At 39.1% G+C, this 17,293-nt stretch overlaps 1 protein-coding gene across 4 annotated transcripts in view; it reads right to left on the bottom strand.

The window, feature by feature from the left end:
• GALC (galactosylceramidase) overlaps positions 1-15,032 on the bottom strand; it is a 41,306-nt gene extending 26,274 nt beyond the window's left edge. The window contains exons 1-7 of one of the 4 annotated variants that reach the window (XM_075151353.1): positions 14,743-15,032; positions 13,672-13,740; positions 11,711-11,774; positions 9,622-9,735; positions 8,256-8,395; positions 5,956-5,994; positions 1,210-1,337 (exon numbers count right to left, since the gene is read on the bottom strand). In XM_075151353.1, the coding sequence (XP_075007454.1) occupies positions 1,210-1,337; positions 5,956-5,994; positions 8,256-8,395; positions 9,622-9,735; positions 11,711-11,774; positions 13,672-13,740; positions 14,743-14,910 (722 nt within the window). In that variant the 5' untranslated portion in view covers positions 14,911-15,032. Of the gene's footprint in view, positions 1-1,209; positions 1,338-5,955; positions 5,995-8,255; positions 8,396-9,621; positions 9,736-10,462; positions 10,524-11,710; positions 11,775-13,671; positions 13,741-14,086; positions 14,158-14,742 lie in introns of those variants that run through there. The other 3 variants (XM_075151352.1, XM_075151355.1, XM_075151354.1) reach the window with 3 other exon arrangements.
• Between the last annotated feature and the right edge of the window lie 2,261 nt (positions 15,033-17,293).

Genomic DNA, 17,293 nt, shown 5'->3' with positions numbered 1-17,293 from the left:
GAAATCATTAACTAAAACATTTCCTCACACACTATAACTTGCTGAGGTGCAAGTCTTGCCTAACCTAAGAAAGTTATAAGTTTTTAAACCAAATAAGTTACTCAATGCTGGCATTATAATTGGCATTTCTCAGGCACCCACTTCCAGGTGATCAGTGTTTACAAGCTCAACACATATGAAAGCAGTTTCTTTATAAAATCCCTGCTTAACCGACTTGCTATAACCTTTGAACAATGCATTAGTTTAAACAATTATGAGCATATCACACCCCCTTATGCATAGATGAGGATAAATGGTACACTAGTGACCACAAGCATGTCCTTATCCCAGTAAGGTTAACAACAGAGGTAAGCAAGTTAACACAAGTGAACAATTTATACACGTATAGGTCATTTCCACTGGGAACATGCTATAATTTTTAAAAACCTATTTATAGTTTTGAGAAATCAGAGATTACCAAGAAAGAAAGAGTAGCAGAGTAAGTATCAAGCCAGTTAACAGAAGCAAGGTAGTAAGAAAGTGTAGTTTCGGAGCAACAGTGCAGGCAAACAATCAAGTTGCCATTTGCTAGAACTACAACATTGGGCATTCCTAGCTGCTAAAATTGAGATGGTTTATTAGTTTAAAAACAAACTTCGGATGCTTGTTTTTACTTCTACCTTACTGTCTGTGTGTGCACTTCTAATACTGTCTGTTATCAGATACAAGCAACAAACACAAACTCCTAGCTTTAGGACATGACCATAAAAATCTCAAGCAAAGGACGTGTAACAGGGAATGTTGCAAGCATGGGAAGTCCCAGGGTGGTAAGTTCCAATGTGAAAGTTCAAGTTCACCTGAAATTAAAACTGATTGCAGACCAAGAATTCAGTCCTAAGGTTTTACTGACTTCAAAGATGCACGCGCAGATTAGCTAGAAGTCTCCTGTCATTCGCTAGTGCCAAGATAAGAAGCCTAAAACATGACTCCTAACTGAACACTTGAAAGAGATGATGGAAGAGTAGTAAGGTCACCTTACACATGTACTAAACTGAAAGAAGAGAGGAAAACAGGAAAGAGTAATCAGTCACCATTGTACATGACGATGACAAAACTGGGAAGGGCTGGGAAGAATAGAATAAGAATATGACTTCTCAAAACAGAGATGACTTACTCACAGAAATGAAGCAATAAGCAATGTGTAAAACTCCTCCCTTCTCCCACACTTACCCGACTACCTCAACAGCATCATTAAGATAGGGATCAACTATCATCTCCTTTGAAACATTCCAATCTCCATCCGCAGCGATGATGCCAATGTTTCTTAGACCCAGTCTGTCCAAAGATTGTCGAAGTACCTTAGTAACAGATAACACCACTTAAAGTACAGCCTTCATCAACCAGGCAACATGAAAATTTAAGACTAAAAACAATTTAAGAGCTGAAGGAGTCGTCGGTGGAAGCATCTGTCTTCAGACCAAGATGGATAAGAAAAGTTCTCACTTCTCAAAGGAGAGCCATAATGACAACTAAAACGAAGTTAACGATAAGTATTTTTAACACTGAAGGGTTATCTATGACATTTAGATAGTCATTTCACAAAAAAGGGCTTCTCATCACTTGGATTACTTTTGACACCCCATGTGCATACGTGTACTCCACTCAGACACTCTCAACATACTGACTCTATCCATTGCATGCATGTAATTCATTACATGCGAGTAATGGATTTATCATAAAGTCAGTCACGTTAAGTTGATCTAAAAATTATGACTGCCTGGAATGTGGAAGTGGACATACCTCCACAAGTGATCAGAAGTGAAAGTTAACCTGATCCCCAAAAAAGTATATTGAGAAAACAGGGATTGAAGTTTTAAAATAGAAAAGACCTTGTAGCCATGCAGTTTTCTACAAGAACAGAAATCTTTGCCAAACATCTGTCCTTTTCAAGTGAAGAGCACCTAAGCATTCTTTTCACAGGCTATTTTACTGAACAAAAAAAAAACCTTGATGTTGTAAGTGTCTGATATTTAAGTTTACCCACTACTTGGCTCTCATATGTCTCACTAATTTTCAGGAACATAATGCATAAAACTGGAATTGCATATTTACAACAAAACTGAGGGCAGTTAGGTTTGATTTCAAACATGCCAGCAGAAGAGAATTCCTACTCTGTCTTTCCAGCTTCTCCTTACTATTTCACTGTCAAAGATGATAAACCTCCCACATCTGCCTGTGGAACTTCTTGGACAAAATATACCCAGGCAAAATATACCCAGCTCTAACAGTTAAGAATGAACCAGGCTTATACAGGGATGATATTATACAAGCATGTTTCATCTGAACACTCAAAAAAAAATTTTTAGAAGTATTTTCAGCAGCTTCCACATACAGCTGCTGAAAAAGGACATCAGTCCATAGGCTAAAATCTTTTTTTCAATCTTGGATATAAAGGAATGATGTACTATGTGCTGTATGTACGCATGCATGAGAAAGATTTTTCCAACCATTTGAAGATCAGTAGGCATGAATCCTAAATAATTTCTTGTAATAGCCCTCCAGCAATGTGAAGGAGAATAAGGAGCATTTCTATTTTGACATGTAGTCAAATAAGGACACAAAGCAAAGTCCAAGTGTTGGTGACAATGAAAGCCTAGATCTAAAGGACATAAAACTTATTAAGAAGAAGAAAAGTAACAATGAAGTTTTCTGTTCAGCTGCTTGAAGCCTTTGAAGCATAAAGTTTATCAGAAGAAAAATTCATAACGGTAGAAATACTTACAGTAGGTCCTTGCAATTTAAAGCTTTCTAGCTAGCTAGACATTCGGAAAAACTGCCTAACCATAGAAATAGTTTAGAAGAACAAAACGACTAGAAACATTGCAGAACTTCCATGTTGAAAGACAGGTAACAAGGACACAGAACTGTAGACACTCAAAATGCACTCCATAAAAACATATGCAGAATGGTTCCCCCACACCCGGTATTCACGTTTATATACAGATACTCCTTAAATTTTAGGGTTAGTTTAAGATGACAGTATTTAAAAATATAATTGGAAAAATAGGATCTTCTTGAATAAGAATTTATAAGCAATAGAATCATCATTTATTTTTTCATTTTTTCTACTTGATAAGAAACATAGCTAGCGCCCTAGTGGATGAAGTAACTAAAATAACTTCTTAGAAGTAAAAATTTAGCAAGATAACTAAGAGCTTATCTATGTTATGTATTTGTCAGACATTACAGAAAATGTTTGGTGTGCAGCAGCACACTTCAATAAATAAACCTTTTTCGAAATGCCGGAAACTGCAAACAGAACTATCGTGCTGATTAGAGAACAGACGCCATGCGACACTGCAGAGTGTAAGAGAATGGATGGTAAAACAGGCGTTAAATAAAAAGCCTTATATCAATTAGCATACGGTGGAGAGAAGGCTGACACTTTTCAGCAAATATTTGGGTGATTTTAAGATCAAATTTTAAATTAGACATTTAGCTTTAGAAGCCAAAAGCTTAATCTCAATTCAAAGGCATTTAAAAAGCTAACAAGTAGAATGCCGCATGTGCACTCGACAAACTGTGGAGACAGTTTGTTCTCCACATTCATTCTCCCCACATTAGGAATCCAAGACAAACAGATGAGAAAGCCTCCTGGTGACATGACATAGGACTGAGCAAAACAGAACATTTCTATTTCTTACAAGACATACAGAAAGTCAGAAAACCAGTTTTTAAAAAAGAGCCAATCAGTCATACAGGGAAATAAAATGAGTATTTTATTTATAGTAAGATCTGCCTTCTGGCTCTGATGATTCTTTTTACAAAGGGTTCAGTCTCATAGGCATTCCAAGCAATATAACAGCTAGTCAGTGAAGAAATAAAACTTGTAGCTCAAAAAAAAAAAAAAAAAATTCTCACTATTTTCTTCCGTCTTACTTGCATTGTTTTATTCCAGCCTGCAAACAAGTGTTTGTTCTGTTTGGTTTTGCTTCTATAACATACATACTGAACAACTAGAGATTTCTATTTGAAGTCCACACACACACACACACACATTTCCCTCTCCTCCCCTACCAGCATAACTTACCTATGATTAGGATTATCCTTTAGGAGACTACTAGTATCCCAAGTGATTTCTATTAGTGAACCACTTTTCTTTTTTAAAAAGAAAATCCTGGAACCCACATTGCCTGAGGCTAAATGTAACAGAAAACTTCTAGTTCCTGAGGGGTTTTTGTAATAAAGAGAACACCCTATGAACTCGTTTCCCAGCTTTAAAAAAAGTTAGGCTATGGTTTATGCTGAACACACATTGGGATGGGATATTTTAAGAGGATTCTAAGCACACCCACTGAACAAGTTTAGACAGGGATTTAAGTAGCTTGATTTCCAAATCTGAAGCACCTACACATCCACCAGAATTTTGTAACTTAACATGCCCAAAGAAACAAGACACCTTGATATAGATGCCAAAATATCCTGCTGTGTCACACTTCAATGTATTTGCGTTTTCTCTGGAAGGGATTTTGTAAGTCACTCAAAAACTCTAGTGCCAAACCTCTGTGTCCAAAAGGAACTAATGGCCTAGTGCCTACAAAAGTGAGAGTCTAGAAAATACCTTCAATGAAATTAGTTGTGGAGTGAAGTATACATAATAGAATTTGGTCTAACATGTGATAAGTTACTGTGGTGGCAGTGGGCCTGGTAAATCAGTTTAAAATACATTGTTGATTAAGATATTTGTTAACAAGAAACCCATAAACCTGGATGTAAGGTATTCCTCTTTCTTTGTACAAGGTATACGACCAGCACAGAGCTTTCTGCCAGTGCTTCCTGCTCTCCCTCAGTCAAAACACTACACAAATCATCGGAAACAGCTTTAAGAGTATTCATCTAATGCTACATTCTAGGAAATACAATTTTAAAAAGAAATGTTTTATAGGAAAGCATTCTCAGTTTTCAGGAGGAGGCAGAATTTTATGCCAGCCTCATGAAAGATACTTGAAGATACTTTTTTGCTCTTACTGCAATGTCAAGTTTAACTGTTGTATGCCATTTCCTGTATCATTCTACTAAAACTAATCATTGAACAAAATAACTACAGAAGTTGCCAAGGACAAATGATGTGACTAACCTCATCCAGTATATACAAACTGTAAGAATTGAAACTTTTCTAATAGCCACTAATTGACTAATTTTAAGCAGATGGGATCCAATCCCTGATGAGTTCTGAAAAAAAAAATCAGCAGCTTTTCTACACACTCAATTTAACGCTTACTTGCTTTTAAGAAGAGATAACGCTATTGCTTCTTAGCCTCGAAGGAGCAACAAGGAAATGAACAAAAAAGAAGCTTGTACTTAAGATTCCACTTCAACATAACATAACAAACAGAAGTGAGTTTTCAAAGAAGGGCAGGGGGGCAGGCAGCAGTGAGAGACATTAGAGATATCTCAAAGTTGGTTATGTGAAATACTGTGTTCCTCCAACTCTTTTAGAACAGGAGGTACCAAATTTTGCACAGCTAAAAACACAAAGCTTTTATTATGTTTTCCATAAAATAAGAACCTAGAGTTCTAGCAATAATTTAAGGGTATTATATCCACTGAACTTTGCTACAGAATTTTAAGTAATTCTAGATCTTGGACTTATAACTATATCCAAGCCAGTACAAAGGTGATGAATTTGTATGACTTCAGGAGCATCAACTGGAGCTTCCATTAAAATGTAGAGGTCCTAAACATTTAGCATACACTGACACACTTAAAGTTCAAAATAACAGTTTCAGACACCCAAAAAAAAGATCTAGAGATCTGATCCTGTTAGCATTCCATGCCTACAATTACAAGAAACAGAGTTCAGTAAGTGAAGTAGTTGCAGGACTAAGGTCCATTTTCTAGGCAAATTCAGAAACGCTAATTGTTTACATATGATAACAAACATTTCACTTTAGAGAAATAAGAAAAAATACATACCTTAATATATTTGCTACTAAATGCCCTTTCATTCCATATCTATAAAGGAAAAGTAAAAAGTCATTTAGAAAAATCAGGATACGTCAATGCATAATGAAAGATTTTATTTATGTATATGTAAGATTATACAATCCATTAATGAACTCATTGGTTTCAGTTTGCTAGAGGAAAGTTCTCCGATTGGTTTTGTTATCAGCTCTTCAGGGGAAAATTCTGTATGAAAGTTCAAAATAGCTGCTTGTTTATCTATCTCTAATGTCTACTGATTGCCTTCTTGCTGAAAAGAACTCGAGCTGCTTGAGCTCTACAACGGTAGCCGTGTTACACATGACATTATTACCAATTGGTCTACAGTTTGTTAGAAATCATTGAGAAACACATTGTGGCTCCAAGGTGTGGTCCTAATGAAAGGGCCCCGTTGCCATACACTGACATAGGACAGCTAGAATAAGTTACACATCGAACAACTGCCTACAGTTTCAGGGGGTTATTCAATGACACTTGCACTTCTTTCCAATTTATTTCTATGGACTATATCCATACTTGAACACAAGAGAGATCCAGCATAGTTTAAGTAAACAGACCCAAAATTATGTCATTTCTGTTGCTCTGGATTTTCCGTCTTTTATGGAAAGAGTGTTTAAGCTAAACACAGCTCAAAATTCAAAAGCGGGAATGCTGGTCTTCCTTTCTACCAAATACCCTGACCAATAAAATGCATAGTCGGAAACCTTCTTAGTTTCTTTTTTTCTAACCACAACATGAACACTGTGGCTCACATTCACCAGTAAAGATGAAAGTATCCTCCTGTAGGTGTAGATTACCCAACCATGTACAAGCAGTTTCTTGCACATGGGATATGTCCATTTGATTTTGATACTTCTAGATCTTTCCATAAGTGCTAATATGTGACTTCAGAAATGAGCCAATCAAAAAGTCACTTACTGAAAGGCTCATTTCATCATAAAGCAAATAATGATATAACACATGCTATAAACCAAAACAGCAGTAAAGGCTAACAATGTAGAATCAGAACAGCATTAAAATTGTTCTGACAGTTTCTGAGCCTTCACAGACCTCATTGCTTTCCCATATATCAGATTATACCCACAAAGAAAACAGACAATATGCAATGTCACCACACTGCCTGCAGAAGCAGAAAACCCCTTTTCTTAGAAGTATAGAATTCAGAAGTTACTCTGAAGTTACAACACAGAAACCAGACATTACTCAAATACGTAAAATGCAGAACTTGCCTTCTACTCTTAGGAGCATAGGCAGGAGAAAATTTAACAGCAGTTGTTCTCCCTGTCCCCCCAGTTGAATTGCTGAAGCATCACTGTGTTACTCAAAGTGCAAGACTGACACAGCTGAAATAAATGCGCAAGATCAAGGGGGATGCATTCCAGAGGAGATATACATCAGATATACCTTCCCACATTACAGCAGAAAGGTCAGACTTCTTTTGAGGGATGGGAACCATAGTTTCAGAAGCTTTGTTCTGGACTGCTGAAGTGATTTTCAGCTTTTCTGCAGTTAAACAACTGTCTCATATCAAAACAATTAAAAGTCCAAAAGAAGTGTTTCAGTAAGTATAGGACTGATTTTAGAGGAATCCTAGCCTTCTTAATCAGAAGAAAAAAAAAAAGTTGAATCTCAGTCAAATAATGAACTTGAAAAGTGTTTTTCCAGATTGTCTACTTCTGTCTCTCTTCTCCAAATTATGACATTTTTCTCAGACATTTGTTCACTACTTCCACATATTGCACTGTAACACAATACAGTAGTCGTAATGTACTGTAACACATGCACCTTTATCTACTATAAATAATGCAGGTAAAAATGGAAGAAGTTGTAGAGGATTGCCCTTCCGCAAAACAGCAACCATATTTTATGCCAAGAAGTCATGTTAGCTGACTTTCACAAGCTCTGTCTTAACTAATGCTTTTTGTTAGCTGGTAACTGCTGAAACCCAAGCAGAACAAGCAAGGCAGAAAATAACAAGCCCAAGACTCAAACAGGTTTCAGAATTCTCAAATTCTCTCATAACATTGTTCTAGAATTGGGAAGGCAGGAGACCAGCCATTTTACACTGGTTCTGCTTTAATGGCCATTATTGCAGAAACACTGTAAACTAACACAACTTCTGCCTTTCCCCTTGCAACAGAAAAAGCCAAAACTGCAATTACAAAACAATTTATCTTCCCATTCCCCTTCTCCTGTAACCAACACAGAGAGACAAGACCAAGATCTTAGGAACAAAGATAGATAAAATATACAGGAGATTTTGCTTTACTGACCCCAATATAATCAATGTCCAAATCATGATACTGTTTAGCTCCTAATATCCAAGAAACAATATAGTAAGCAGTGACATCTGGATAGTCATAGGGCCAGTTTTCACCCTTCCCTATCCATGCTGGAAATGTCCAAGGTAATCCTGGAAAGAGAGAAGAAAAACAAATTAATAAGATAAGTGGTTGGTCTACATTACTCAGTAAGCTTCAATAGCAAGCTGTAATTTGATCTACCTAAAATGAAGAAGCAGCTATGCACTTCAAATTCACATACTTCCAGTGAAGACAATGAAACATAACTTATTTAACTGGAGAGTATGCTCTAATATAAATTGTGATCAAACATATTAATAGCTGGTTTTTTTTTTTAAAGCTAGAAAACTTTCATTACTAGAGAACAACTGACTACATACAGTCTTTCAATTGTGTGGTATTAGCTCTAACAGGTTTAAAATTCCAAAGATTTTAGGATAAAAATTTACAAAGTTATAGACATAGGATCAATACTGAACACTAAAAATTGTCAATCTCCTGAATATGAACTTTGGAAGAATTGATGATCTAATCATAATAGAGGAAGAAAGATTAAGATCATGAAAAAGCATTTCCAAGTCTCTGCTGTTTACTGGATCTTGTAGTAAATAAGAACAACAAATTAACCTAACCAGATCCTGCTAAGTTTTCACCTGACTTTGTATAAGACACCATAGGCTAATTCAAAGGCAAACCCTCCTTCCTTTGTTGAGAGCTTGATCTGAGGGAAAAGGGAGGTTATTAACAATCAATTAGTCATAAATGGTAAGTTTACTGCTTTGTCACAGTGCATGTCTAACAGAAACTGACTAGCAAATCCTGCACCAAATCATGCCTTGTGGCTGAATATGGCAAAGCCTGATCCCTCGAAAAGGGGGCATTGGATACTTTTTAACGGATGGATTTCTTGTTTCGTGTGAAATACATCTGGTAAAGTGCTTCAGTTAAAAATCTAGGGTTCCACATTTGTACAGCACACACACAACCCACAATCAAAACAGGGAGACAGGACAGTCCTCTTACAACTCAACTACATACATAAGACATATCAGAAGACAAGACTACTATAGTGGGGAGGGGGTGATGGGTTTGTAATAAGAACATATAATTGAATTTAGTGCGTATAAGATTTACAGATTTATACTTCCTCTAAGTTTACTTTACCCCTCCCAATTTTTTTACCCTATTATTCAGAAATTCAGCTCTCATGATAAATCATTTATAAATAAATAAATAATTTATAAATAAATAAATGAACATAAATCATTTATGTTCATTGCTGTAATTTAGTTAGAGGGGGAAAAGTATTTAAATCCTAAAGCTTGAAGCAATTTACCAATCAGTTTAATTTTGGGGTTCCTCTTTTTAGCTTCTTTCATCAGCCACCATTCATAGCCCCGGAAGTAGTTCTCATCATTTTCGTAGTGCATATGGGAGGGTTCGGTACCATCTAGGAAAGAAAGAGACAGGTAGCTCGCAATTATCTTCTGTGTCATAAGCTGTTACACATTACAAAGTTTTTGGTATGGCTCACTGCCATAGTATGCAAGCACATATCTCCAACATGGTTCACACGTTCTTTGGTATGTATTTCAAAGCAAAACGAGTAGTGGGAGGGAACACACAAGACTTGCCACCCTTCATTCTTAGTATTTTAACTTAGCATATATTTAATATTTTTTATTTTTAAGGGACTATGCCTGCTTTTAACATCAGAATGTGATTAACTATTGGCATTTTCTATCCCTAGCTATGATAATACTAAATCTATATTCACAATAATCTTGCACCCAAAAACCACTAGGAAAGTTACAGCATTAAGATCGGGGTGGGGGGAAGACATTTGTAGAAGCAGGTTGTATCTAAACCAAAAAGCAAACAAAAGAAGGTTATAGTTTATTGCTCCTGTGCAAGGTAAGTCCAGGGAGAGAAAAAAAAGGAACTGCCATGAAGTTTTTCAGTGACAGGAAAGAGATTTTATTTTTATAGTAAGTAAAAGATCTGTTTTATAATTTCCATGGTGTTCTGTGATTGCAGGAAGAGTTTTTGGAATTGAAGGCTATGCACTGAATTCCCTCAGGCAAAGGTAAACAAACTAGAAAGGTGCAAAAGAATCAGCGTTGCATGGGAAGTCATTACACACAAGTTAATTAATAACTTGTGCAACAATTACTTACGCTACAGTATATGCCTAATTGTTCCAGAGTTCTCTTCTAATGAGATTTTTTTTCTTTTTTTATGAAGCCTGCTGAAACAGCACATTTCATTACAGAGAATAGGATTGATTTTTTTTTACCTTACTAACACTTGACTATTTGGAAGTTTTATTTGTCAGAGACATAGAACAACAATTAGATTCCAAACTTAGACTCCTGATCACACCTCTGAGGTCAGAATAAGAGCTGCAGTCTAGTATGTTAAGACATATGCACCTTATTTTTCTCCTTCTAAAATCTGGAATGCTATCACATAAGTATGTAACATTCTCCGTAGTCAGCAGCAAGAGTGTTTGAAGAGAAGGTCTGTGCATGCATGAAGATGACTCCGTTCTCCTCTAACCAGCAATTTATTGACCAAATACCGAGCTCTTAAACCCAGTATAATACTTTTCACCATGTTAATTTTTCTTAAGGAAAGTAAACCAAAGAATGAAAAACAGTATCTAATTCCACAAACACAGACATTTAGAAAAAAATATATATAATGCCACAAAGAGAGATGCTATGCTTTTTGTTTATTAACTGAGTCTTCTTTAAGTCTATTCTTGACATGGCCAAGATTTACTTCTGGGGTGAAAAAAAAAAGAAAAAAAAAAAAAAAGATAAGAACTGTAGTCTAGTTACTGCTTCTCAGCTTCCGATCACAAGCAGTTACTAAACAGTTTCTCCTATATGTAAATATAGTAGGCTAGGCAAATTACACAAAGACATTTTCATTTGCGATTGTGGCCAGGCAAAAAAAAAAAAAATAGCTCCTGCATCAGACAACGCTACTCCAGTGAAATGCAACAGCTCATTAAACCAAAGAAACATATTTGCTCCGGCCAGCCCTCTTCACATTTTCATGCTTTTAAGACAGAAACTACCTAGTCCTGCACAAGTTTTGCAGTTTGTATTGCAAAACTGGTGTTTGAGAAATGCTCTGCAATTCAGAAAGCTACTAGAGCTTCCTTAATCTTGGGGGAAAAAAAGAACACATTTGCTCTAGAATGCAACCTATTAATCATATGAGAGTGAAAACCATCTTCAGAATGCTAGTGTAAATTTCTTTTCTACAAGTTAGCAGACATTGTTTATGTTTTTCTGCAACTTCAGTACAACTACAGAATTCATCTCCATGCTTCAGCTGAAGTTACACGTGCAGGACATGTTACTTACGGCATCATTGCAATGAGAAGTTAAACGCTGCTCAAGCAAAATCCATACCTGTTGATTGCCCATCACCTCCAATCTCTACTTTGAGGATATGTAGAGAAGCACCAAAATTTGGCTAGAAAAAAAGAGAGACAGAAAAATAAACAGAATCCTGCTGTTAACAAGAAGAATGCAATAAATAAGTGTACAGTTTTGAGGATGTTAAAAATTCAATACTTTTTTTTTTATAAACACCCGTTATAGATGCAATGAGAGATTATGCAAAATTCTGCTTCAAAAGGAAATCGAGCAAGATAAATAGCACACTGCTCTTTAGTCAGTTTCACCGACTCTTGCACCATTAGCAACACTTCTCCCCAGCTGTGCAGATTTTAAATTGATTATGCTCAAGAAAATACTCAAGCACTCGTAAAGTAGAACATGGGCTATATCAGGAACACAACGGTATTTTTAATGTTATTACAAGTCAAGTTTGTTTTCTTTTAAAATCAAATTATTGAAGTTAATATTTCTGTAAATAACTTATATTTTGGTGTAAAGGGTTACACTGCTTATGTGAAAGAGCATACCTACGGGTCAGAAATAATCTGCTAACTAGGGGCAGAAAGGCAAGAGAGGAAAAAAAAACACCACACTGGAAAACAAATGGCCACCTAGTCCACTATCCTCTTCCCCTGGCATCTGACTAGTGGAGCAGAATATGACGTTCAAGCTCATACAAGTGATCCTACTCCTAGCATGTTCTTCCAGCCATTAGTGGCTTAAGAGTTGCTCAAGCCAGAAGTTACAACTAATCTTTATTTTAATAACCACTAATGAGCTGGCCTCCTCCACGGAATTACCAACGTATAATTTTGGCACCCAAAAAAAAGTTTTAAGATGTGAGAATGCAGTTTGATTAAAAAAATATGCTCCATAGATGATAGTTTGCTTGGCTTACAAGTTTTAGATTTTTTAATTTGTTTTTAAATAAGAAGCAAATATTCCCAATTTACCATCCTCCTCCTGACATTTCTGATTTTAAACTTCTAACACATTTGCTCTCCCATCCCCATCATGAAGTTGACTGACATTAAAAGACAAGGAAAATGAGGCAAGGTATACCCCTCCCAGATATCTCGTGACAGCTTAAGAGGTTTTGATGAAAGAGCATGTCAAAAATTCTTTGAAAATCATGATCTCTCAGCTAGATTTTCTTTTACCACATGCCTATTGATTTCTTCAGAAAACTCCTATTTGTCACACATAGCTTCAGTCTCCAGAAAACACAGGTTTTGGTCCCCCAGTCGCACATTATGCCTTACTCTACCCTTTAAAACCCATTCTTTAAAATACACAGTAAATTTTTCCCCTCCAGCAATCTGGATTACACTACTTGAAAGTGACATGACATCCTCTTCCAGCAGAGTAATTTACAGTGCCAAAAGCAAAACAAGCTATTACTGTCCAGTGAAATAATCTTACCATATATTAAGCTGGGTAACTCCACAGGTTACACTTGCTAACTAAAGCAGCTTACAAACCAATAACATTCACACACCTTCTAGAGTAACTGCACTTATACTTGAGACTAGTTTGGGATATGCTATTGAATGTTTTCACATTATGTGAATCTATCTGTACTTTAAAAAAAAAAAAAAAATCAGAACTGTCTCAAAGACCCACTTCCTGCAATCACTATGAACAGCTAAACCGCTCATTTTAGCCACAAAAACAATTTAAACCTCATTAAGCCCACATGAATGACCAAAACATGTTGAAAACATATTTTTTAAAACATATTGTGAAAAAATAAAAGGAATTTTAAAAACAGTTTGAAGAAATAGGCTCCTGAATAACATGCTGGTTGTCAAGAACAACAACTAAAATTTAAGGTTCTGATAAAAATCAACATTAAAGTAGATGCTTTAGAAGATGGGATTTTGTCTAATTTCAAGTAGTAGTTCCAAAGTTACACAATAAGAAATTCTGCATGATATTACACATTATTGTAGCAATGAAACCGAATTTACCTTGAACAAATAATCTAAAATCTGGGAGCGATAAGGTTCTTGGTAGTTCACCAGGAGTCTAGATGTGGCCTAAAATGGAAAGAAAACATGAAAATATGAAAACCTACCTTTCAAACATATAAGTACATCCCAGTTTGTCAGTCTAGGGCTTTCACATAGCTAATAAACCTACAAAAATAATTATAGCACCAGGAACTCAGCTAAGCCCCTATAAAAACTCTTTTCTAACTCTTCAATTGTGCATTTCTGGTTTTGTAGATTGCAATTGCCTTGTACTCCGGTTACCTGCAATTTACTGCAAAGACAATCCAGAGAATAGAGAAACAGAGATCTCACAGACTTACCACAAGCAAAACGCAGTTCCCTCCCAGCACCATTTCTCCCGCTCTACTCGAATCTCCCTGCTTTGGCTTACCGTACACCAAAGGCAACGGGAGCTCACGGGGCACACAGGCACAATGGCAAGGAAAGCAACCCAGCAGGTCCAAGAGTGGGCAAGAACTCACAGAATCTCATGGCTCTGCTCACTGGACCACAGGAAAGTGTACGACTGGCTGTTGGCTCGTCCATCATTTTAAAACTCACAGAGACAGGTAGCTAGGAAGATCCTCTACAGAAAAATCCCACCCTGGCTTAGCTCTCCTCCAACAGCACCGAGGATGTGGCCGGCCCTCTGCACTGCACAGCTGACCGGAGGACAGGCACAAAGCAGGGCCCGGCTCCAGCTCGCCTCGCAGCCAGGACTACTGCCCGCACAGCTCCCCTCAGGGCCTGCGGGGCTCCCCCTCAGAGTCCCACTCACGTGCGTCCCCCCCTCCGCCCTCACGGCTCCCCTCAGAGCCACCCCCAGCCCTCACGGCTCCCCTCAGAGCCACCCCCCAGCCCTCACGGCTCCCCTCAGCAACACGCCCCGGCTCAGGCCCCGCCGAAGCCTCGAGGGCCTGCACCGAAGCCACCAAACACTCCCACTGACGGAATCCCCCGCCCAACAGTCCGTTGCAACCGGCGCCCCGAGGAGGGTATTAGCACCACAGCACCGGACGAGCCCCTATGCCCGCCGGCGCCGCTCACCCCGCCGCCGCTGACAGCTCCGATCCCGTCGAACTGCCTGCCCAGCCCGCCGGCATCGTCCAGTACGTAGGTGGCCGTCGAGAGCGCAGCGGCACCGACCCCGGGGGGCCCCGGGCCCCAGCTGCAGCCAAGCAGAAGCCAGCCCCACAGCAGAGCCGCGCACCCCATCCCACCCGCTCCGCGCCGCGCCGCCGACAGCGTCCCGGACGCGCCACCCCGTCCCTACAGCAACCCGCCACTACCCGGCTCCGTGTGTCACGTGACCGCACAACCTAGCAATCACCTGGGGGGCGGGGCGTGAGCATCCTTCGCCGCCATTTTGCTAAAGGGAAGGAAGAAAGGAGGGGAAGGCTTTTAGCCCGTACGGGCAACCTCCCGCCCTCCGGGTTGAAGTTAGTGGTTGCCATTTTGAGAAAGGGCAAGGCAAGTTCCGGCTGGTAGGAAGCGTACCGCCATGGTGGAATTGGGCACTGAATAGCCAGTGAAGCTACTGTGGAGCCATCTTAGGTGTGGGAAAGCTGGCTGGCTGTGAGGCGAGGCGAGGCGGGGTGTGGGCGTCACGGCTGGAGAAGGTTTCTCAGGGAACAGACAGGGAAACTGCGTTTAGTGCAGCATGAGCAGCGAGGTTGTGAGGGGTACCAAACTGACCTTTTTGTTCGGGCCTCTGGCAAGGCACGGCAGTTTTCTTGGGAGAGGAATGGTGTTTCCCAGTGAAACATTTCCAGGCCCTCACCAGCACCCAGCAGCCAGCTTCCTGGTTTTGCCCCGCTCTCAGGCTGCCACCAAATCCCTCGTAAAGTAGGCAGAAATAGGCACTTTGAAGGAGAAAACTCCAGCGCATTGTGAGAAAGACCTTCGATTGCTTGCACGGGAACAGGCAGGGAGTGGCCCTGGGGCACAGGGCCAGGCCCAGAGCGGCCTTGCCCCGGAAAGGGGTGCTGGCAGCCTCACAGGCTTCCCAGCTGGCCCCAGTTAGACCCGCAGCTACGTCAGCAGGACCGCAGAGAGGGATCCTGAAAGTGGGTTTTGACTTGTGCCACTAGCGTGGATGAACAACCCTTTCCGTTTCACAGCCTTCACGGGGCACACCGCAGGGCAGCTGCATAAAAATATGGCCAGCTGAGATGGTGCTGTGCCACGTGTTAAAAGTTTCTGTGAGGATAGCCAGGGTGTTCCCTCAGACTCCAATTCATGAAAGCATTCAGCTCAGAGGGAAAGTAATCGGGAGATTGGCAATCGGCGTGATTATCCTATAAAAATCCTTAAAGGGGAACTGTCTGTCTCCCGACCTCAGTGTTTTGCAGAGGCAATGCTCCGTGTGGTTAAAGGAGGAATGAGGCACCGGGAGATGCAGTGGCTGACGTCATGCGAGCAGTGTGTTAGAGCTGTGGAAAAGCCGAGGTTTTGCACATTTCTGTCCATAAAGAATGCTGTTATTCAAGCCACTGCCTGTCTTGTCCATGTCATTGAGGAACCTAATGTCTCAGTGATGATGTTACCTGGCTGACGTTTCCTGTTTATTTCTTTTTTAATAACAATACCAAACACTCACAAAACATTTTGCACTTTACAGCAATATCAAGCATTAACTAATGAACCTGCTCACACCCAAATGAGCTATACAATGTCATTATTACATGCAGAAGGACAGAGTGACTTCCTCAAGGCTACAGTGAGTCAGTGGCAGAGGCAGAATTATGCTCATGGTCCTAATTCATATTCATTCCAGCAGACTGTACAGCTTTGCACATCTGAAAGGTTTGCAAAACCATCATGAATTATTAATTGGTTAATTTTGATAATTTCTTAAATTAATGCATCAATTTATTCCAGGTAGAAGGCTTCAGCTGTGGAATTCAGTCTCTTATTCACTCATAGGAGCCTAAAAGTGTCAGCTTTCAACTCATATTTCCATCCTATGATGAGCTGAGTGCCTCCCCTTTTCGGTTGGTATAGAAAAACATTCTTAGAATCTGTTTTGTTGGAAAGAAGAGGATATTTTGGTGGGACTCCAAGGACTTTTATTCTGCATGAGGAATCTCGACCTTGCTTTTTACCTGTTTTTTTTTCTTTACATCTTTGTCCATGACCCAAGGGCATGTGATCTGGACCCTTTGTAAGTCCAAATATAACCAATAAAATTATTGAGGACTTACTCATTGCTTCTTTTGTAGATAAGATAATTTTCCATTGTTAATGCTTGTCTATTTCAGTTGTTCTTCCTTGATAGTACTTTAATCTCAGCCAACCCGAAGAACACCTGTTGTTCCGAGGTTACTGATTTGAGATACCATGTATGTCCAGATCTCCAAAAAAAACTGGAAAACTCTGCTGCTTGCATCAGAAATTAAATTGTCCCATATGGACACAGTCAAGAGTTGCTTTTTGCATATAGCTTTACTTCGAGAATGTACAAAATGCATCATCTCCCCTCTTGCTTCCTTTGATCTTTCAGTCCCACCATCAATTGTTACAGTGAAGAACTGTAGAAATGTATCAACTATGTTTCTCTATTTCTAATAATGATAAGAACTGCTTTCTCTTCAGTGAA

The sequence above is a fragment of the Calonectris borealis genome, chromosome 5, assembly GCF_964195595.1.
Source record: "Calonectris borealis chromosome 5, bCalBor7.hap1.2, whole genome shotgun sequence".
NCBI lineage: Eukaryota > Metazoa > Chordata > Aves > Procellariiformes > Procellariidae > Calonectris > Calonectris borealis.
The sequence above is the reverse complement of the archived record's forward strand: the minus strand, read 5'-3'. Positions and strand labels throughout refer to the sequence as shown.